This window comes from Antechinus flavipes, chromosome 4 (assembly GCF_016432865.1).
Source record: "Antechinus flavipes isolate AdamAnt ecotype Samford, QLD, Australia chromosome 4, AdamAnt_v2, whole genome shotgun sequence".
In the NCBI taxonomy this organism is placed as follows: domain Eukaryota; kingdom Metazoa; phylum Chordata; class Mammalia; order Dasyuromorphia; family Dasyuridae; genus Antechinus; species Antechinus flavipes.
The window spans coordinates 210,621,046-210,645,000 of NC_067401.1; the positions used below are offsets into that span (position 1 = coordinate 210,621,046).

General features: G+C 33.8%; 1 protein-coding gene across 1 annotated transcript in view; it reads right to left on the reverse strand.

Moving 5' to 3' along the window:
* The window catches only part of LOC127561821 (24-hydroxycholesterol 7-alpha-hydroxylase), a 125,687-nt gene that overhangs the window by 91,288 nt on the left and 10,444 nt on the right, over window positions 1-23,955 (reverse strand). The window contains exons 3-6 of the mRNA XM_051997095.1: window positions 23,750-23,885; window positions 10,498-10,672; window positions 7,606-7,755; window positions 3,263-3,350 (exon numbers count right to left, since the gene is read on the reverse strand). Of these exons, the coding sequence (XP_051853055.1) occupies window positions 3,263-3,350; window positions 7,606-7,755; window positions 10,498-10,672; window positions 23,750-23,885 (549 nt within the window). The remainder of the gene's footprint in view (window positions 1-3,262; window positions 3,351-7,605; window positions 7,756-10,497; window positions 10,673-23,749; window positions 23,886-23,955) is intronic.

Consider the following 23,955-nt stretch of genomic DNA (forward strand, 5'->3'; position numbering starts at 1 on the left):
GAAAAGCATAAGCAGGGGTTAACAAGATGGCAAGAAATGAAGAATTATTCATTTTAACTATAAATATGAAGGGAGTAAACTCCCCCATAAAGTAAAAGCCGATAGCAGACTGGATTAAAAGCCAGAATTCTACAATATGTTGTTTACAGGAAATATACTCGAAGCATGGTGATACACACAAAGTAAAGGTAAAAGAATCTGTTATGCTTCAGGTGAAGTCAAAAAAGCAGATCTCAGATCAAGCAAAAACAAAAACTGGTCTAATTAAAAGAGATAAGGAAGGGCACTATATCTTGCTAAAGGGTAACATAGATAATGAAGCAATATCAATATTAAACATATATGCACCAAGTGGTGTAGTATCTAAAATCTTAAAAAAGAAATTAAGAGAGCTGCAAGAAGAAATAGACAGCAAAATTATAATAGTGGGAGATCTCAACCTTGCATTCGTTAGATACCATAAATCTTTGGAGAAAACTGAATGGAGACAGAAAGGGGTACACTTTCTTCTCAGCAGTTCATGGAACCTATACAAAAAATTGACCATATATTAGGACATAAAGACTTCAAAATTAAATGCAGGAAGGCAGAAATAGTAAATGCATTCTTTTCAGATCATGATGCAACAAAAACTACATTCAACAAAAAGCTAGGGGTAAACAGACCAAAAAGTAATTGGAAACTAAATAATCTCATCTTAAAGAATGATTGGATGAAACAGCAAATTATGGACACAATTAATAATTTCACTCAAGAAAATGACAACGATGAGACATCATACCAAAATTTGTGGAAAGCAGCTAAAGTGGTAATAAGAGGAAATTTTATATCTCTAGAGACTTATTGAATAAAATAGAGAAAGAGAAGATCAATGAATTGGGCTTGCAACTTAAAAAGCTAGAAAAATACCAAATTAAAAACCCCCAATCAAATAGTAAACTTGAAATTCTAAAATTAAAAGGAAAAATTAATAATATTGAAAAAAACTATTGAATTAATAAATAAAACTAAGAGTTGGTTTTATGAAAAAAACAACAAAATAGATAAACCCTTAGTAAATTTGATTAAAAAAAGAAAGAGGAAAATCAAATTGTTAGTTTTAAAATGAAAAGGGCGAACTCGCCACTAATGTTGAAAACTATCTTTGAATGTATTTTGAAAAATAAAAAGATATAAAAAAGAAACACAAGATCTCAAATCATACTCGGACTGAAGTAAATAATGTATGTCATTCTGAAAATTTTAAAATATTATATAAAAGTGAGATGTTATGATGATCCAAATTGAACTTCTATTTAAGAGAATTAAGTAGGAAAATTAGCAGAATTCAAGTTAGAATGTTTATATCTTATTGTGACAGTTTTTTCTTGATTTGGAGACTAATCGTCATTAAAAAAATCTGTTTATTGGCATTTGTCATTCATGTAAGTTTCAAGAAGCTGTGGGAAAACCACAAAAAAATGAATAATTAAGACCATTCCTTACTATTTTTATTCCCTTGGTTCTATCCATAATCCCACATACAACCTTAAGATATTTTGGGCACATGTTCAATATTTTGGTATCAGAGCTGGATATAGTTATGTAGTGGCACCTTAAAAAAACTACAGAATTCAAATACCAGCCATTTTCCTGAGCAGTCCTCTCCCCTTTTTGCCCATTCACCATTTCATCAAATCTAGTTTTCATCAATCCTCTCACTTAAGCTTTTAAGTCTATCTACTGAACACCCTTTATTTGATTATTTCCTATCTGCCAAAACTATCAGGTAAACATAAAACAAAACAAATTGCAGAGATAACTACAGCACAGCAGAATCTAAAGTCCTCGAAGGCAGGTGCTAGCTTATTTTTTATCTCTGTATCCTTACCAATTAACACAGAGTTCTACAGGAAGTAATAATGAATTTTGAATGGAAACAAATCATGAAATACACAAAGTGGAATTTTTGCAGTTCCCTGTAAAAGTCAGACACACTATGCTATAATAATGTGAAAAGTGAAAAAATTGTCTATTTCTTTATGACAAATTGAAATTTAGTTTGTTTTTTCTCAATTCAAGTGATCTAGTAATACCCTAAGTCTTGCAAAGCAGGACAAAAAGCACATTATTCTAAGATAATTTACTATTTGGAAAATTTCAACCATAACCTTGGAAAACAGAACTCTGATTGTCCTGACTGTGAATGTTGGCCTATTATTCTCATTTTTATGAATTTCTCTTTCAGTTTTTGGCACAAAATTCTCAACTAAAACCAGGCTAATCCCCATCTGGATATAAAACAGAAAATTTCCCAACTTTATAAGCAAGGTTGCTAACATGATCTGCCTTCTTGTTTAACTTTCTGGTACCATGAATAAAAATAATTAAATAATTTTACTGGGTGGAAAGAATACTTAAGGCTCCACTGCAAATTTTTCTTTCTTTACACCAAGGTGCTATCCATAGAATAGCAGGAAACAGTAGGTTGCAAAGCCTATTTTTGGCAATCTTTGTTATAAAACTGAATTTTATAGATTCCTTTGACTCCTTTTTGATGGTTTCTTTAAAGAGTAGAAGGCATGAAATGATCTTAAAGATCATCTGGCTCAATCTTTTCATTTTATATATGAGGAAAATGAAGTCCAGAGAATTGAAATTACTTTCCATAGTAATACTAATGATTAGAACCTAGAACCATGGCAGCTTTACTCTGTCTACTGTTATTTGCACGACACCATGATGCTATCCTCTATTTGAAAAAGAAAAAATCTATTTATAGATGTGATAAATTGACTTTTATAGAATTTTTTTTCCTCTTTACTTCATCTATCCCTTCTTTTTTCTTTACACTTTCTTACCTTTCCTCACTTTATTCCTTCTGTCTTGGTGGACTTTCTTTTCCTGCCCAATATTCTTACCCAACAATTCTTAAAATCATCTCTTTAAAACATAACTCAAGGATCAGTCAGCCTCTTCCTTGAAACATTAGCTGATTTCATCACCTGGAAGAGATTCACAACTACACTTCTTAAAGCAATTTCTTTAGCATCTCCTTCAAATGATCACATTCTGTCTTACATCCTACTTTTGGTAAATATTGTTCCTTATTCCACCTTGATGGTCATTATGTCTTATATCTCATTGTTCTTAAAATGATGCAATGTATTTACAGAAGTAGTCAATAAATGTTATATGTTATATTGAAAAACCCAAAATAATTCCATATTTCAATTCAACTAAATATTTATATATATTTAACAAAGACTTAAAAAACACTTACCAGATCATCTGAACTTTCAACACTCTCTAGATCAGAAATTCTTTGTTCAAGTAGATTTAGAAGCCACTTTTTGGATTTTGTCCAGTTTCTATGAGGGATAAGAATAGTTAAAAATTCATTTTAAAAGTATTTTTTGATGTAGCTAGCACTGTAATCATAGATCATAGTAGAGGGTGTTTTATTGCTACAAAAATTATTTCTGTGAGTTCCTCTTTTAGATAAATGATGATGTTGCCTTAATATGTTTTGTAAATTATCTTTGATGAAGAAAACAGATTCATATAAAGTGCTTTATCCAATTCCACTCATTAATTTTTGAGAAAGAGTCTACCTTAAACCTCATAGGAATCATGGAAAGTAGTGAGATGAAACCTATTACTAGACCATTGTTATGGATGGGTCTAACTTTTTCAAAAGAAACAGGATAGGTAAAAGGATAGGTATGTTAATAAGGTATACACACATGAGAAATTTCAGGAAATAGAGCAGAAATGCAAAATAAAGAATATTTAAATGAACAAAATAGGAAGAAATGTTATTTTTGTCAATGGATACCAGAAATCATCACAGAAAGATGAAATAGATAAGGATTTTAGAAAACACCACAAGCCTATGGCAGAGGCATGATATGACAAACATGTGGAACTTCAATTATCTAGAAATCTGATAGAGTTTTCATCCAAAAGCAGAACCATTACAAAAGCAGAACCATTAAAGAGCTAATAACTTCTTGACTTGCCTTAATAAAAATTCATACTTCAAAAGGTGGAGTAATCAATAAAGGGAGATTCCATTTCAGAAGTGATTCTCAATACCAGGGAAGAAATGGTGATGACAGTGGAATTGTTTGGAAAGCCTAATTTTTTTTTTTGCAATCTTTGCTATAAAGCTGAATTTTATAAATTCCCTTGATTCCTTGTCAATGATTTCCTACAGAAAAGTGACATTGTATTCTGGAGTTTGTGATAAGGAAAATAACTTTGTGAAATAATGTGAATATACCTTAGATTTGGGGAAAGCAGATTCCAAAGGATTCAGAAGAAAGATAGCTAGGATTCCCTGGATTAAAATGCTTCAGAGGGAAAAATGAAAGATATGAATTAGGTGATAATACAACTGGATGGATTCAGAGTGGGTGGGATGAGAAGAATCAAAGGACAGCATTGTTAATGATACCATATCACTGTGAAAAGAATTTTCTAATAGAGTCCTCCAGGGATCTGTGCTTGGCCTTGCACTGTTTGGCACTGTTATCAAATACTTGGATTGAATCATTTGTTATATAATATAGTCATCAAATTTGCAAATGACACAAAGCTAATAAGATAACATACCATGTGACAGTAAGAATCTTAATATATTTTGTTATTCTAAAGCAATTGTGTTAAACTCAATTACCATCTACAAATTTCCTGTTATTCAGTCATTTCAGTCCTATCAAACTCTTCATGACTTCATTTAGAATTTTCTTGGCAATGGCACTGGAGTATTTTTCCATTTCCTTCTCCAGATTATTTTACAGATAAGGAAAAAGAGGCAAACAGGATGAAATAGCTTACCCAGGGTCACACAGCTAGTAAGTCTCTGAGGTCAGATTTGAACTTAAGATAAGTTTTTCTAACTTTCAGGGATTCTATGTACTGTGCCACCTAGCTATTCATCTATGTTTTTCTGTAGTTTTACTTATTGGGTTAGGCATTTTTCAATTATATCATATTCTAGTTTGAGACGCATTCAGGAATTTTGAGGAACCCATTCAGCCCGTGGTTAACTGTTTGATACTTCTGTTTTAGAGAACAGGGGAAAACATAATCAGATGAACTTAAAAAGAAATAAATATAAAGTTTTGCTTTGGGTACAAAAATCTATATCATGAGTATGATATGGATAGAAGTATGGATAGAAAGAAAGTGTTCTGAGAAAGACATGAATATTTTGGTAGCTTGGAAGCTACCAAAATGAGTTGACAGTGGAAAAAGAAAAAAAGCAAATAAAAATTTGGACTGCATTAAGAGAAGCAAAGTTTCCAAGAAGAAAGAGGTGAAAATCACCAACAAGAAACTAGATAATTGGGGCAGCTAGGTAGAACAGTGGATAGAGCACCGGGTCTGAAGTCAGGAGGACCTGAGTACAATTCTGGTCTCAGACATTTAACACTTCCTAGCTATGTGACCCTGGGTAAGTTACTTAACCCCAATTGCCTCAGCCAAAAAAAAAAAAAGAAAGAAAGAAAGAAAGAAAGAAAAAAAGTAGATAACCTTTTTATTGGTCAAGGCAAACTGGGGATGCCTTTGGTATAAGGGGTAAAATTAATGGCCAATGAAGTTTTATCCAATTTTCAAATTCTGTGATCCTCTGAAGGATCCCAAAATGTTCTAGCAAGCCTAAATCACCCTCTTTGCAAATCTGACCCATTGTTTCTGATTCTGTTCTTTTGAAATCAGCCTAATTCCATGACAGCCTTTCAAATTATTGAAGGCAGAGGTATCATTTCCTTACTGAGTAGTCTCTTCCCTGGGCTAAATATGTCCAATTCCAAATTATTGGAATTTGAGACTCTTTACCATTCTGGTTGCTCCACTCTGGATATTTTCCAGCTAAACTACTTGACTCATGTGATCAGAAAAAATAAGATAACCTAGATGAGATCTGGTGAGGGGAGAATATAAGAGGAACCAGAAGAAATAGGTGGAATTTGCCATTAGGGCTTGATGTTAAGAAACACATTCTAATAATCTGAGGTCTCTAGAAAGGGGCTATTTCAAAAGGTGATGAGTTCCCTCTCTTAAAGGTCTTAAAGGTTCCACATATAAGTGGCTAATCATTTGTCAAGTACAGTATATTGGGGATATCTTGTGTATAGGAGTTAAACTTTGTGGAGTTTTTGTTCTTCTTTATAATAATATAATGGTTCTCTCTGGGAGAAGGTTAGGTTTCTTGGGGAGGTTTTCTGGAGGCAGCTTTAGTTGCAGTTGAAAGTAATAATCACCTCAAAACACAGCCAGGTGATAAAAGTTCAGATCTTTTATTGCCTCCAATATAGACCGGTTAGCTTAGAGGCCTATCTCTCTGCTTGGTTCCAAGAGCTCCCTCCAAATGTCTCCAAATCCAAAGGTTTGTCCTTCAGCCTCTTGGTTCCAAGAGCTCTTGCAGATTGTTCTTTGCTTCTGCCTCTGCTTTCTTCAGCCACCAGCCAGCCAAGTGGAAAATGGAATGACTCTTTCTTGCCTCTGAGAGAGGACTTCTGGCTCTCAATCTCCCAGAGTGCTCTGTGTATGTCCCAGCATGCTCCTCTCCAATCTAATTCAGCTGAACTCTCTCTAAGCTGAAGTAACTAATTATTCTGAAGCTAAGAGCCTCTTTATATATGATTTCCCAAAGGTTGACTCCTCCTTTTGGAGGCACACCTAAGGGAGGTGTGAATTCACAAAGTTACAAAGTTTGCTTTGTGAATCTCCCATACTTGTGAACTCCAGTGAGTAAAGGTGTGAACACAAGCATTGTATCAATTAGTTCTACTTAATACCTTGTTTCAGGTTCTGGCCTAAAACATCTCCTTGTAAGATCAGATCAATAATCTATCAACTCTAATGAGTTAGCAGTCTGTAAAGATTCCAACAGAACTTAATGATGGATAAAGTGCTTTTCAACTTTTAAGTTCTGTGATTCTTTGAAAATATGGCAAACTTTGTGAGAACAAGTATCAATATATAGGGAACAAGTACTACTAAGTTTAGATAAATGGAAGAAAATATTGTATATATTAATGAAGAAGAAAACATGTATTTACTTTCTTTAGGGGGAGAGGAACAGGTGGGGTGGGAAAAACTTGACAATTACAAATTCAAAAACTGTCAAAACATTAGTATTAAATTATTTTCTTTTATATCCATTTTATATTGTGAAAAATGAACCATTAACTTAAGCCAGCTATGAGAAATAGTTTGTCATCCCCATATAGCACTTTATTTTTTAAAAAGGAGTAAGGACAACAATGTCTGTTTCTCATTGTTTTTAACAGTCTCTGCAATTAAGGCATAATGACATTCTCATCTTTAAAACTGATAATGAACTACAACTGAAGAAGTATAAAAAAGGAACAAAACATTAACATTTCATTTTCCTACCTTCCTCATCAAAATAAGAAAAAAAAGAAAATATTTCCTCTTTGCACTTCAAAGTTATAAAATCATAAAGAAATATCTTTGTTCTTCATATACTTAAAATCTTGCTATGACATTATGTGGTCTCTAAGTTTTTCTTCACTGCAGTCGTCCTTTCCTTAGTATGACCAAGTGAACAGAATTATGTCCATGAATGAATTAGATAAAATAATTTTCTACCTTAAGAAACATTCTGGAATCTGACTCCCATATTGAAAACCATCATCATAAATCTTAAAATTTTCATGGAATTCTTGAATTTTCTTCTGGGTTGTTGGATATAAGCCTTTGCCAAAAACAGCATTCACTGTGACAGGATACAGGGTATTCCTAAGGAAAACAAATAATCAAATCAATCATAGGATCATAAGTACAAGGTTGTATAGTTGGAAGGGACCACTGACCAACAGTAGTCTAACAAACAAACAATGGATGAACAAATGAATGAACAAGTATTTCTTCATTTATTTTCTTATTAAATATTTATTATTCTCTTAGTACCAGTATATGCTTGTCATTAGCTATTTTGGAAGACACAAAGACAAATACAAAATGGCTCCTGGTCTCAAGAAGCTTGCGTTCTATCAGGGAACAAAAACGCTAATCTAAACCAAGACACCAAAAAAAAATCACCTTTATGTGAAGGAATGTGTTTTATAATCATTTCATTTTAAGTAAATAATAATAGTAAATCCTAAACAATTTATACGGAGTTCTCGGAGAAAAGCACCGTCAAGTTGCTTTAATATTTTGTTACTCAGGGACTTTATTGGTAGCTAGGAGGTAGAGTGGATAGGGTGCCAAACCTAGAGTTAGGAAGAATTAATCTTCTTGAGTTCACATTCTCCCTATGACACATAGTAATTGTATGACCCTGTGCAAGTCATCTCCCTAGTTCTCACCTGTAAAATGAGTAGAAGAAGGAAATGGCAAAATCCTTCCATATCTTTCCCAAGAAAATTCCAAAATGGAGTAATGGAGAGTCAGACATGAGTTTAAAAAATGACTGAGCAACAAAATCTGTTATCTGGCTATGATTTCTGGTGGAGAGTAGGAAAAAAGGTGTTCTCCATCACTTAGGGAAAGTACCTAAGTCATTTCTTCTTCACTCACCAATCTCCAAAATGGGTATCACACTAGAATTATATCTATCATATTTCTAGGGCAGACACAATGGATAGAGTGCCTGGCCTGGCATCAGGAAGACTCTTCCTGAGTTCAAATCTGGCCTCAGATACTCATTACTTGTGTGATCCTGGGCAAATCACTTAATCCAGTTTGCCTCAGTTTCCTCATTTGTAAAATGAACTAGAAAAAGAAATGGCAAACCACTCCAATATCTTTGCCAAGAAAACCTCAAATGGAGACATAAAAAGTCAGATATGATTGAAATAATTGAATGATATCTGCCTAAGGATAAAAAATGGAAAGTAGAAGGCATCTTAGAGATGACTTCATTGATCTTTTCATTTAATAAAGGAAAGATGGCTTATGTAAATTACCCAGGATCACATAGAAACTAAGAAAATGTCATAGGCAAAGGAACGGATCTGATTCTAAACCCCAAACTCATTCCATACTATACTGTTTTCTCTATCCTGATTTCTGCTCCACAATCTTTATTTTTGGTTTCCTATCCCAAGGTCTTCTTTCTTTTCAAGTTTCCCATTACTACACTATACCAGATGATTCAGACTCTAAGTCATCCATATAATCTTCTCAGTCTTTAGAACTCAGTATCATTACTATCAACCATCTATTCTTTCCTTTCTCTCTTACTTATATCAAAGGAGAAAGTATATCTACCATTTACCAAGGTAAGAATAATGCCTTTTACCACACTCCTAAGTTAATGGGGGCTTAAACAATAGTGGGGGAAGCAGAAATGAGTGAATAGCTGCAAGACATTGATAAGACAAAAAACCCCAAACCAAAATATTGGCAGGACTTGGTAACTTATTGGCTTGTGAGAATGGGGAAAGTTGAAGAGTCAAAAAGGTCATTAAATTTGAACCTTTTATCCCAACTCAAAATTAGTTAAAAAAAAAAAACAACTTTAAACTCTTCATGCTTAGCTTTTGAAATAACTTCATTATTTTCAATAAAAGACTTGATTTTTGTAAAGCTGGCAGTTGGATTCCTAGCTTTATGTTGATGCCTATAAATCTTCGGTGAGAGAGGAAAGGAGAAGGTGATGAGAAAGGTAGAAGGCAATAGGCCAAAGGTACATATTAGGAGTTTGAGTTCTTGGCATAAAATTTCATCACCTAATATGTACTCTGAGTTCAATGAATGATAAGAATGGTCTCAATGCCAAATACAAAGAAAGATAGAAATACAATTTTTTTCAAAGAGAAGAAATTACTAGCTGAGAAACAGCAAAATGAAATATATTTAGGATAAATTAGTGGGGAAAGCTTTGAGTTTAAAGTCATGTGATATAAATTTAAATCCTGATTCTGAGAAGGACTACCTATGGGATATTGGTCCAGTTAGTATAATATTAGTATGTGCTGTAATGAAATGATGAACTGGCTGATTTTAACAAAGGCTTGCACAAAATAATGAAGAGTAAAATGAACACATTAGATACAGTAACACTGTTCAAAAAATAATTATTATTAAGTTATTCTGAATATTATAAATACTCAAATCAACTGCAGAGGATATATGAAGGAAACTACTATCTACCTCCAGAGAAAGAAGTGTAAATAGAAGCATACAAAGCATGGTTTTACACACACACTCACACATACACATATACATATATGCACACACACAAGGGTATTTACAAAATCTTATTATAAAAATTTTATTGACATTATACAATACTATACATATATTTTATGTTTCTGAATTTCTAACCTCTTTCCATGTCATCTAACCTCCAAAAAATTTGCATTTAATTTCTTATGCTAACTTATGACATATTGAGATCATAATAGGAAAAGTTACAATATATAAAAAGGTTAGATGTACATACAATCTCTTAAAATCATAATGTTTTTCTTAATATCAAATTTAAATACCTATTTTTAATAGAAAATTTAGAAATTAAAATACTTTACTTACCTTACTAAATTGTAGAGATCCTGATTTCCATTAGTACCCAAACTCTCCAATTGTTCATGTACTCCTTCTATCAGCTTTTCACTAAACTGATACAGATTGGACATCTTCATTTTGTTTTTCATTAGGCCATATAATGGACCATGCAATGTTAAAAAGATATTCCTTGGAATTGATACTATAAACAGAAATTATTTTAAATTGTAAATGTCTGTTTTAAACATATAAGATATATGATTCATAGCTAGAATTTGGTTATACATGACAAGGAAGAAAGCAGCATCTTAAATATTCATAAAACAATACAATACTATTGTTTGAAATTTGTTATATAATCTTTTTACATCAAATTACCTCCCTAATTATGTTTTTTAAGGATCATCTTCAATATACTAGGCATCTGATATAATTCTCCTACACAAAATACATAAGTAATTTAAATATTCAAATTTATAAGACTGAAAAGTATTCCTCAAAATATAGTTTTCAAAGAACAAAATTCATGTTATCAACAACCATGTGAAAATATACTCCAAACTTCTAATAATTAGAGAAATTAAAGGAAGAGGTTTTAACTCAGATATATCAGATAAACATGACAAAAGAGGAAACAGACACAGTTTATACACCGTTGGTAGAACTGTGAATTTGTTCCATCATGTCAGAAAGCAATGAGGAACCATGCCAAAAAAATTAAACTGAACTGTACATATCCTTTGAATTATACCACTGTTGGTCAGATACATCCAAAGAGAGCAAAAAAGCTAGAAGGGACTAATATGAATAAAAATATTCAAAACAGCTCTAAGTATCATTGCCCCAATCTGCAAAATAAGGGGAAACCCACTTATTGGGGAATGACTAAATAAGCTGTGGTATATATATGTGATGGAATAATTCTGTGTCAAAGAAGAAGAAATGGATCATTTTAAAGAAAACTGGGGAGACCTATGAACTGATAGCAAGTGAAGTGAGCAAATCTAGAACAATTTATACAATATCAGTATCATTATAGAAAAACATAAATTTGAAAGACTCTAATTCATGAAGTAATAAATTATGAGTCTAAAGAATTAATCATATCATCTATCTTCTGTCAGAGAGGCAGTGAACCTAAAGTGCAAACTAAGACATCCATTTTGGACATAGCTAATGTGAGAATTTGTTCTGCTGAACATCTTTGTCATGAGGTTTGTTTTTCATTTTTCATCAAAATCATCATTAACATCATTATTATTACTCTATTGAGGGAATAGAGATAAAAATTTACAAAAATAAATATGTTTGAATTAAATAGTTTTTCATTACTTGTATATATACCTTTAAGTGGCTAGGCTGTATAATTAGTAATGAGCTAGATGGTAAAGGGAAAGTTAAAAGAATAAAATTTTATAAGTATCTTATAATTCTGATCTGGAAAGAATATCAACAAAAGACAAATGGTAAGTTTCTTCCTCTTTGGATTGAATAAGAAGTATTTTCATACCTGATGTTTTAAATTACTTATTAATGAAAAATAAATAAAGATAGTTAAATTCCACCCTGTTTGTCCTAAAGGTCATTGATTTTTTTTTTTTAATGGGTGGCTTGGAAGTGAAAAGACCTTTAGAAGTTATCTTTTATTCTGTGATTTAGCCAACTCTTTTAGTTTACAGGTGAGAAAAATGAGGCCTAGAAAAAAAGTAATTTAATAACATGATAATATATGATAAGTAGTAAAGCTAGTCTATGAACCCAAGTTCTCTGATTCTAAAGCTATGGCTCATTTCATTATACCACATTGTTCTTCATCTGGTCCCTTTTAGGGGGAGGAAGGAAAAGAAGAAAGACAGAAATTGGAAGTATTTGATTTGTATGCTATAATAAACATCAAGATGACTACTAAGTATATGTCTCCAAGGGGTCAAAAGATGTTATTTATCCTTCGTTCTCAAAGAGGACCTGACATTAAGGAGGTGATGCCGTTACATGCAAGTGAATTGGATTTAACTGAGGGAGTCTGTGCCAGATCATCTGCTTCACTTTGCCCTTCAGAGCCATCTGGGTTCCAAAGCTAGAGAGAGATCAGGAAGCCCTGGAGGCAGTAGGACCTCGAACTTTTTAAACTGAGGATTTTAACAGGTCTAAGTTTGACTGAGCAAAGTTCATTCAGTGATTAAGGTTAAGTAAGAAGTGAGACATAGCATTCCCAATTAATAAATAGTTTAAAGGGTATGGAAGACAATTTTCAAATGAAGAAACTAAAGCCATTTCTAGTCAAATGAAAAAGTGCTCAAGATCACCGTTAATTAGAAAAATGTCAATTAAGACAATTCTGTGACCATATATTAGGACATAAAAACCTCAAACTCAAATGCAGTAAGGCAGAAATAGTAAATGCATCCTTTTCAGACCACGATGCAATGAAAATTACATTCAACAAAAAACCAGGGGGAAGTAGACCAAAAAATAATTGGAAACTAAATAATCTCATACTAAAGAATGATTGGTGAAACAGCAAATCATAGACATAATTAATAACTTCACCCAAGAAAACGATAATAATGAGACATCATACCAAAATGTATGGGATACAGCCAAAGCGGTAATAAGGGGAAATTTCATATCTCTAGAGGCCTATTTGTATAAAATAGAGAAAGAGAAGATCAATGAATTGGGTTTGCAATTAAAAATGCTAGAAAAGGAACAAATTAAAAACCCCCAGTCAAACACTAAACTTGAAATTCTAAAAATAAAAGGTGAGATCAATAAAATTGAAAGTAAAAAAACTATTGAATTGATTAATAAAACTAAGAGTTGGTTCTATGAAAAAACCAACAAAATAGACAAACCCTTAGTAAATCTGATTAAAAAAAGGAAAGAGGAAAATCAAATTGTTAGTCTTAAAAATGAAAAGGGAGAACTCGCCACTAACGAAGAGGAAATTAGAGCAATAATTAGGAGTTACTTTGCCCAACTTTATGCCAATAAATGCGACAACTTAAATGAAATAGAAAAATACCTCCAAAAATATAGCTTGCCCAAACTAACAGAGGAAGAAGCAAATATCCTAAACAGTCCCATCTCAGAAAAAGAAATAGAACAAACTATCAATCAACTCCCTAAGAAAAAATCCCCAGGACCAGATGGATTTACATGTGAATTCTACCAAACATTTAAAGAACAATTAATTCCAATGTTATATAAACTATTTGAAAAAATAGGGATTGAAGGAGTCCTACCAAACTCCTTTTATGACACAGACATGGTACTGATACCTAAACCAGGTAGGCTGAAAACAGAGAAAGAAAATTATAGACCAATCTCCCTAATGAATATTGATGCTAAAATCTTAAATAAAATATTAGCAAAAAGATTACAGAAAATCATCCCCAGGATAATACACTATGACCAAGTAGGATTTATACCAGGAATACAGGGCTGGTTCAATATTAGGAAAACTATTAGCATAATTGACTATATCAATAACCAAACAAACAAAAACCATATGATCATCTCAATAGATGCAGAAAAAGCATTTGATAAAATCCAACATCCATTCCTAATAAAAACACTTGAGAGCATAGGAATAAATGGACTTTTCCTTAAAATAGTCAGGAGCATATATTTAAAACCATCAGTAAGCATCATATGCAATGGGGAAAAACTGGAACCTTTCCCAGTAAGATCTGGAGTGAAACAAGGTTGCCCACTATTACCATTATTATTTAATATCGTATTAGAAACACTAGCCTCGGCAATAAGAGTCGAGAAAGAAATTAAAGGAATTAGAGTAGGCAATGAGGAAACCAAACTATCACTCTTTGCAGATGATATGATGGTATACCTAGAGAACCCCAGAGATTCTACTAAAAAGCTATTGGAGGGTTAAGATGGCGGAGAGGAGGCTTACAGCTGCATAAGCTCCACGCTTTCTCTCACTATCCATTTCATTACAAGCCTCTGAATCAATGCTTGACTGAAAAAAAATAGTTACCAAGAGAAGCCATCCTTGAGATCCGCCAAGAAAGGTCTGTCTTTACTGGAGGGCTGGGGCGGTTTTAGATCGGGCGCAGGCGGCGGGCAGCGGCAGTGAGGGCACAGGAGTAGACTGGAGAGGGGGTGGAGAGTGATCGTAGCCGTCTCTGCGGGGAGAGCTTCGCTACAGGTTTGGATACTTTCCTCCGGCAGCAAGTCAACAGCCCAGCAGAGAAGCTAAAAACACCGGGGCTGAAGAATACAACCCCAAACAGCTGGAGTCTCTCAGGACCTGGCCGCCCCCCCCTTCCCCCCCCTCAGTGACTCAGCACGCTTTGGGATCTCAGAGCGCAGGCGCAGCACAGTCCTGCTAGTGCCTCACTGCTGCCCCCTGCAGTCTGTAGAGGAAGCTCGATAACACACCCAGCCCCCCCCCCCCCCCAAAGAAAGACTCCAGTTTTTTCTGTTTTTCTTTGGTAGTTTGTCTCTGATTAATAGACAGAATGAGCAAGAAGCTGAAGAGGACTTTAACCCTTGACAGCTTCTATACAGATAGAGAGCAGACTCTAAATCCTGAGGAGACTAAAAACAGGCAGTCCCCAGGTGAATCCCCAAAGGAGGAGATCGTCTGTTCCTCAGCACAGATGAACCTCATAGAAGTGATTAAAAAGGCTCTCACAAGGGAGCTAGAAGAAAAATGGGGAAAGCAGAGTGAGGCTTGGGAAAAGAGAGGGAGGCTTGGCAAAAGAGCCTGGAGAAAGTTAAAGAGAGAGTGGATAAAGAAGTAAAATCCTTGAAAAAATAGGATTAGTGAACTGGAAACAGAAAACAGCTCTCTAAAAAACAAAATTGGCAAAATGGAAAAAAATTCCACAGAAACAAAAGAACTCAATTGGACAATTAGAAAAAGATTTTAAAAAAGTGAGTGAAGAGAATACTTCACTGAAAATCAGAATTGAACAAGTGGAATTGAATGACTCGAGGAGACAAGAAGAATCAGTCAAGCAAATCCAAAAAAATCAAACAATGGAGAAAAATGTGAAATACCTTCTGGGGAAGACAACAGACCTGGAAAACAGATCCAGGAGAGACAATCTGAGAATCATTGGACTCCCAGAAAAACATGATGAAAAAAAGAGCCTGGACACTGTCTTCCAGGAAATTATCAAAGAGAACTGCCCAGAAGTCATAGGAACAGAGGAAAAAATAAACATTGAAAGGATTCATCGATCACCCACTGAAAGGGATCCTAAAATCAAAACACCAAGGAATATAGTGGCCAAATGCCAGAACTCTCAGATGAAAGAAAAAATATTGCAAGCGGCTAGAAAAACCCAATTCAAGTATCAAGGAGCCACAATAAGGATCACCCAGGATCTGGCAGCATCCACATTAAAAGATCGAAGGGCCTGGAATATGATATTCCGAAAGGCTAAGGAACTTGGTATGCAACCAAAAATAACTTACCCAGTGAGAATGAGCATCTTTTTCCAGGGAAGAAGATGGACATTCAACGAAGTAAGCGAATTTCATCTATTTCTGATGAAAAAACCAGAACTTAACAAAAAGTTTGATCTACAAATATAGAACTCAAGAGAAATCTAAAAAGGTAAAGATTAATCTTGGGAACTATATTTTGACTATATAGATGTATAAAGAATACATGTATACCTTGTTCTAGAAATTGATGTGGAAAGGACATTGTACCAGAAAAAGGGTAAAGTGGGGGTAGTACATCTCATGAAGAGGCATAGGAAACCTATTATATCTGAGAGAAAGAATGGAGGGGGATGAATATAGTGGGTATCTTACTGCCTTCAGAATTGGCTTTAAGTGAAAAATCTTAAGACATATTCAATCTATGGTGAAACTTCTCCCATCTCATTGAAAAGTGAGAAGGGAAAAGTGGAAAGGGAAGGAATAAGCTAAGCGGAAGGGAATACGGGAACTGGGAGGGAAAGGGGTAAGATAGGGGGAGGAACTCTAAGGCGGGGGGAGGGACACTAAAAAGGGAGGGCTGTGAGAAGCAAGGGGTGCTCACAAGCTTAATACTTGGAAGGGGGGGAAAGGGGAAAGAAGGGAAGAAAGCATAAACCGGGGTTAACAAGATGGCAAGTAATACAGAATTGGTCATTCTAACCATAAACGTGAACGGGGTAAACTCCCCCATAAAGAGGAAGCGGTTAGCAGAATGGATTAAAAGCCAGAATCCTACAATATGTTGTTTACAGGAAACACACCTGAAGCGGGGAGATACATGCAGGTTAAAGGTAAAAGGTTGGAGCAAAATCTACTATGCTTCAGGTGAAGTCAAAAAAGCAGGGGTAGCCATCCTGATCTCAGATCAAGCTAAAGCAAAAATTGACCTAATTAAAAGAGATAAGGAAGGACACTATATCTTGCTAAAGGGTAGCATGGATAATGAAGCACTATCTATATTAAACATATATGCACCAAGTGGGGTAGCATCTAAATTCTTAAAAGAGAAACTAAGAGAGCTGCAAGAAGAAATAGACAGTAAAACTATAATAGTGGGAGATCTTAACCTTGCACTCTCAGAATTAGATAAATCAAACCACAAAATAAATAAGAAAGAAGTCAAAGAGGTAAATAGAATACTAGAAAAGTTAGATATGATAGATCTCTGGAGAAAATGTAATGGAGACAGAAAGGAATACACTTTCTTTTCAGCAGTTCATGGAACCTATACAAAAATTGACCATATATTAGGACATAAAAACCTCAAACTCAAATGTAGTAAGCCAGAAATAGTAAATGCATCCTTTTCAGACCACGATGCAATGAAAATTACGTTCAACAAAAAAGCAGGGGGAAGTAGACCAAAAATAATTGGAAACTAAATAATCTCATACTAAAGAATGATTGGGTGAAACAGCAAATCATAGACATAATTAATAACTTCACCCAAGAAAACGATAATAATGAGACATCATACCAAAATGTATGGGATGCAGCCAAAGCGGTAATAAGGGGAAATTTCATATCTCTAGAGGCCTATTTGTATAAAATAGAGAAAGAGAAGGTCAATGAATTGGGTTTGCAATTAAAAATGCTAGAAAAGGAACAAATTAAAAACCCCAGTCAAACACTAAACTTGAAATTCTAAAAGTAAAAGGTGAGATCAATAAAATTGAAAGTAAAAAAACTATTGAATTGATTAATAAAACTAAGAGTTGGTTCTATGAAAAAACCAACAAAATAGACAAACCCTTAGTAAATCTGATTAAAAAAAGGAAAGAGGAAAATCAAATTGTTAGTCTTAAAAATGAAAAGGGAGAACTCGCCACTAACGAAGAGGAAATTAGAGCAATAATTAGGAGTTACTTTGCCCAACTTTATGCCAATAAATTCGACAACTTAAATGAAATAGAAAAATACCTCCAAAAATACAGCTTGCCCAAACTAACAGAGGAAGAAGTAAATATCCTAAACAGTCCCATCTCAGAAAAAGAAATAGAACAAACTATCAATCAACTCCCTAAGAAAAAATCCCCAGGACCAGATGGATTTACATGTGAATTCTACCAAACATTTAAAGAACAATTAACTCCAATGTTATATAAACTATTTGAAAAAATAGGGATTGAAGGAGTCCTACCAAACTCCTTTTATGACACAGATATGGTACTGATACCTAAACCAGGTAGGCTGAAAACAGAGAAAGAAAATTATAGACCAATCTCCCTAATGAATATTGATGCTAAAATCTTAAATAAAATATTAGCAAAAAGATTACAGAAAATTGTCACCAGGATAATACACTATGACCAAGAAGGATTTATACCAGGAATACAGGGCTGGTTCAATATTAGGAAAACTATTAGCATAATTGACTATATCAATAACCAAACAAACAAAAACCACATGATCATCTCAATAGATGCAGAAAAAGCATTTGATAAAATCCAACATCCATTCCTAATAAAAACACTTGAGAGCATAGGAATAAATGGACTTTTCCTTAAAATAGTCAGGAGCATATATTTAAAACCATCAGTAAGCATCATATGCAATGGGGAAAAACTGGAACCTTTCCCAGTAAGATCTGGAGTGAAGCAAGGTTGCCCACTATCACCATTATTATTTAATATCGTATTAGAAACACTAGCCTCGGCAATAAGAGTCGAGAAAGATATAAAAGGAATTAGAGTAGGCAATGAGGAAACCAAACTATCACTCTTTGCAGATGATATGATGGTATACCTAGAGAACCCCAGAGATTCTACCAAAAAGCTATTGGAAATAATTCATAATTTTAGCAAAGTAGCTGGCTACAAAATAAATCCCCATAAATCCTCAGCTATTTTATACATCACCAACAAAACCCAACAGCAAGAGATACAAAGAGAAATTCCATTCAGAATAACTGTTGATACCATAAAATATTTGGGAATCTATCTACCAAAGAAAAGTCAGGAATTATATGAGCAAAATTATAAAAAAGTCTCCACACAAATAAAGTCAGACTTAAATAATTGGAAAAATATTAAGTGCTCTTGGATCGGCCGAGCGAACATAATAAAGATGACAATACTCCCTAAACTAATCTATTTATTTAGTGCTATACCAATCAGACTTCCAAGAAAATATTTTATTGATCTAGAAAAAATAACAACAAAATTCATATGGAACAATAAAAAGTCGAGAATCTCAAGGGAATTAATGAAAAAAAAATCAAATGAAGGTGGCCTAGCTGTACCTGATCTAAAATTATATTATAAAGCAGCAGTCACCAAAACCATTTGGTATTGGCTAAGAAATAGATTAGTGGATCAGTGGAAAAGGCTAGGCTCACAAGACAGAATAGTCAACTATAGCAATCTAGTGTTTGACAAACCCAAAGCCCCTAACTTCTGGGAAAAGAATTCATTATTTGATAAAAACTGCTGGGATAATTGGAAATTAGTATGGCAGAAATTAGGCATGGACCCACACTTAACACCATATACCAAGATAAGATCAAAATGGGTCTATGACCTAGGCATAAAGAACGAGACTATAAATAAATTAGAGGAACATAGAATAGTTTATCTCTCAGACTTGTGGAGGAGAAAGAAATTTGTGACCAAAGATGAACTAGAGACCATTACTGATCACAGAATAGAAAATTTCGATTACATCAAATTAAAAAGCCTTTGTACAAATAAAACTAATGCAAACAAGATTAGAAGGGAAGCAACAAACTGGGAAAACATTTTCACAGTTAAAGGTTCTGATAAAGGCCTCATTTCCAAAATATATAGAGAACTGACTCAAATTTATAAGAAATCAAGCCATTCTCCAATTGATAAATCGTCAAAGGATATGAACAGACAATTTTCAGAGGATGAGATTGAAACTATTACCACTCATATGAAAGAGTGTTCCAAATCATTATTGATCAGAGAAATGCAAATGAAGACAACTCTGAGATACCACTACACACCTGTCAGATTGGCTAAGATGACAGGCAAAAATAATGATGAATGTTGGAGGGGATGCGGGAAAACTGGGACACTAATGCATTGTTGGTGGAGTTGTGAACGAATCCAACCATTCTGGAGAGCAATCTGGAATTATGCCCAAAAAATTATCAAATTGTGCATACCCTTTGATCCAGCAGTGTTTCTATTGGGCTTATATCCCAAAGAAATACTAAAGAAGGGAAAGGGACCTGTATGTGCCAAAATGTTTGTAGCAGCCCTGTTTGTAGTGGCTAGAAACTGGAAAATGAATGGATGCCCATCAATTGGAGAATGGCTGGGTAAATTGTGGTATATGAATGTTATGGAATATTATTGTTCTGTAAGAAATGACCAGCAGGATGAATACAGAGAGGACTGGCGAGACTTACATGAACTGATGCTAAGTGAAATGAGCAGAACCAGGAGATCATTATACACTTCAACAACGATATTGTATGAGGACATATTTTGATGGAAGTGGATTTCTTTGACAAAGAGACCTGAGTTTCAATTGATAAATGACGGACAAAAGCAGCTACACCCAAAGAAAGAACACTGGGAAACGAATGTAAACTATCTGCATTTTTGTTTTTCTTCCCGGATTATTTATACCTTCTGAATCCAATTCTCCCTACGCAACAAGAGAACTGTTCGGTTCTGCAAACATATATTGTATCTAGGATATACTGCAACATATCCAACATATAAAGGACTGCTTGCCATCTAGGGGAGGGGGTGGAGGGAGGGAGGGAAAAAAAATTGGAACAGAAACGAGTGTCAATATAAAGTAATTATTAAATAAAAATTAAAAAAAAAACAAAACAAACAAAAAAAAAGACAATTCTGAGATATCACTTCATACCTCTCAGATTGGCTAAGAAGACAGAAAAAGATTACGATACATTTTTGAGGATGTGGGAAAACTGGAACATTAGTGCATTGTTGGTGGATTATGAACTGTTCCAAGCATTCTGAAGAGCAATTTGGAAATATGCCCACAGGGCTATATAACTGTGCATACCCTTTAATACAGCAGTGTCTTTACTGCGCCTGCCTGTATCTCAATGAGATCAAAAAAAAAAAAAAAGGGAGAAGGACCCACATGTCCAAAAATGTTTGTAGCCTCCTTTTTTGTAGTGGTAAGGAACTGGAAATTGAGTAGATGTCTATCAGTTAGGAAAGGGTTGAATATGAAAATGAAGTTAATGGAATATTATTATTCTATAAGAAATGATGAGGAGGTTGATTTCAGAAAAGTCAGTAAAGACATATGAATTGATGCTGAGTGAAGTAAAAAAAAATCAGGAGAACACTGTACACAGCAACAACAAGATTACGTGATGATCAACTATGATAGTCATGGCTGTTTTCAACAGTGAGGGAATTCAAGGCAATTCCAATAGATCTCTGATGGAAAGTTCTGCATTCAGAGAGAGAATTATGGAGACTAAATGCAAAAAAAGCATCATATTTTCACCTTTTGTTGTTATTGTTTGTTTGCTTTTTGTCTTTTTTTTCTTGTGTTTTTTCCCCTTTTGATTTGATTTTTTGTGCACAGCATGATGAATATGGAAATATGTTTAGAAGAACTGCATAGATTTAACTTATATCATCAGATTACTTGTTGTCTTGGGGGGAAGAGGAAGGAAAATTTGAAACACAAGGTGTTTTGCAAAGGTGAATGTTGAAAACTATCTTTTCATGTATTTTGAAAAATAAAATACTATTAAAATGTAAAACAATGAGGCACAAAATAGCTTTCTTTACCCTAGTCAAAAAAATTATACAGACAGATCATAGATATAAATATTACTTAATCTAGGAGAGGAAGACCCTCTGGTCTGGCCAAAACAGAAACAATTGCTATTAACATTTACTCTGAGTCATTTTATATCTACTTACTTCCAACATGCTTTGTGATCCAATGATAATGGATTCTTTATTGTTCCTGAAACAAGATATTCCATCTCCTGATTGAACATTTTCACTAGTTTCCTCTTCCCATGCATGACACTCTCTCTCTCCTTAACAAAACAGTCTGGCTTACCTGGCTTCCTTCAAATCCCAGTTAAAATTTCCTCTTTTATCTTTATCCTCCTTATTGATAGTATATTTTCTCTATCATATATAATTTATTCTATGAAAAATGAGGCCTCTAAATCAGTTAACAATATTACTTTGATTTCTTAGGATTAAGTGTCCTTTCCTTAAGAAAAGCCAGATTAGCATAAATATCCCTTTAGGCCTAAATTACCTACAGATTTAGAGAATAAATATTTTAACAAGATTTAATAGTAGATGTGTCAGAATCAGCCTAAATATATCTTTGTAGAAATAAAATAAATATAGGATTTAATTTAGATACCATAAGACTAAAAAGTCAAATTGCCCTTTACAGACAACTAAGAAGTGAGTGTTGATTCTCAGCTCACCACATGTTACTCCTTTTAATAAGTTCCTTCATCCTTTTCAGTGATCCATAGCAGAAATCTTTAAGAGACCACTGAAAGATGTTTCTGAAAAAAGATTTGCAGAATGATAGACATACTTTTTAAACCAATGAAATATTGGAATTCGCAGTTCCCATCCTAGAAGTTCCCAGTTGTGTTCCCCAACATGCCCAGAATTGAATATGTTAAATTTACTACTATCTGTAAATTCTATGAATCAGTATGATTTTCCTTTTTTCTGTTACAAAAATAAGTTGTGTAAACATATCAAATTGTCACTAATCACTTGTAATGTGTGGGCCGTCTGACTAGCTCTCTAGAGGTCTGGGGACCAGCCTTGGTTTCAGCAAAATAATCACCATGAGAATAGTCAGGAATAAAGTCCAAAGTATTATCTCCTTCACAGTCTGTCTCCTTCTCCTGGGGCAAGGGTTAGCTTTCTGAGGGAATTTCAGATGCTGTCTTGGTCTTAGTGGAGGAGTGCAGGAGGCAGAAGAGTCACCAGAATGGTGGGAGATGGAATGTCTCTCTTCCAGTCCTTGTTGAATCTTATATACCTTATTGTAATTACATCATTCCAGCATACTGATTATGTGTTAACTCAGAGAACCATTGTATCACCATGCTAAGTACTAAGTATATATGTAAACTAGATAACCATTGTCTCATCCATTCCTCTGAGTTAACATCTTGTTTCAAGTATACTTCTCCAGAATTCTGGCTCTCTACAATCACTGAGTAGTTAGTTGTCCTGATTTAATGGTAACATGATGGCCTTGGTATTAAATCATTTTCCCTCAGAAGTAACTAGCCTCATAAATTGTCTATTTTAGTTAGAAATTCAACATCTATATGTAACTTGTTTGTACAATGTTGTTTTCATATCTCTCCATTAAATTGCGAACTCCTTTAGAACAAAGACTATCTTTTATTTTTCTTTGTATCCTCAATGCTTAACATAGCTTATGACACATGGTAGATGCTTAATAGATGCTGGAAACATAGAAAGTGCTTACTCAGTGTTTACTGAATAACTTACCAGACTTTATTAGATTGGGTATTTGGCACTTTCTTTGAATTTGTTTTCTAAACTATAAACTAAAGTACAAGCCAATTCACAAGATTACTATGAGAAAAGTACTTTGTAAAGCTTAAAGTACTATCTAAATTCAAGTTAATACATATTCATTATTATTCTTTCAGCTTTGGGGGAGGAAGCAGCTCTAAATTATTCTATTGCTCACTACTGAGACAACAATGAACAATGTAAACAAGATCTACTACATAATACTATTATTTCAAGTGAAATGAAAGAAATATATTTAAATGTTTTAAAGATAATTTATATATTTAATATAAAGGAAAGAAAAAAACATTCTTTACCTGCTCGATAAATATGGTCTTCCACTGCATTTTCAAAATTTACTTCTTTTGACTTGAAAAATACATTAAAACCCTCTTCTTCAGTTACAAAGGTAATACGATTACCCAAAGCAAAAATTGTAAATATTGGTCCATACTGAAAGAAAGAAATTTTATTATAAATGTAATTTATTAAAAACAAATTATTATCAGTGTATTCACTCTGC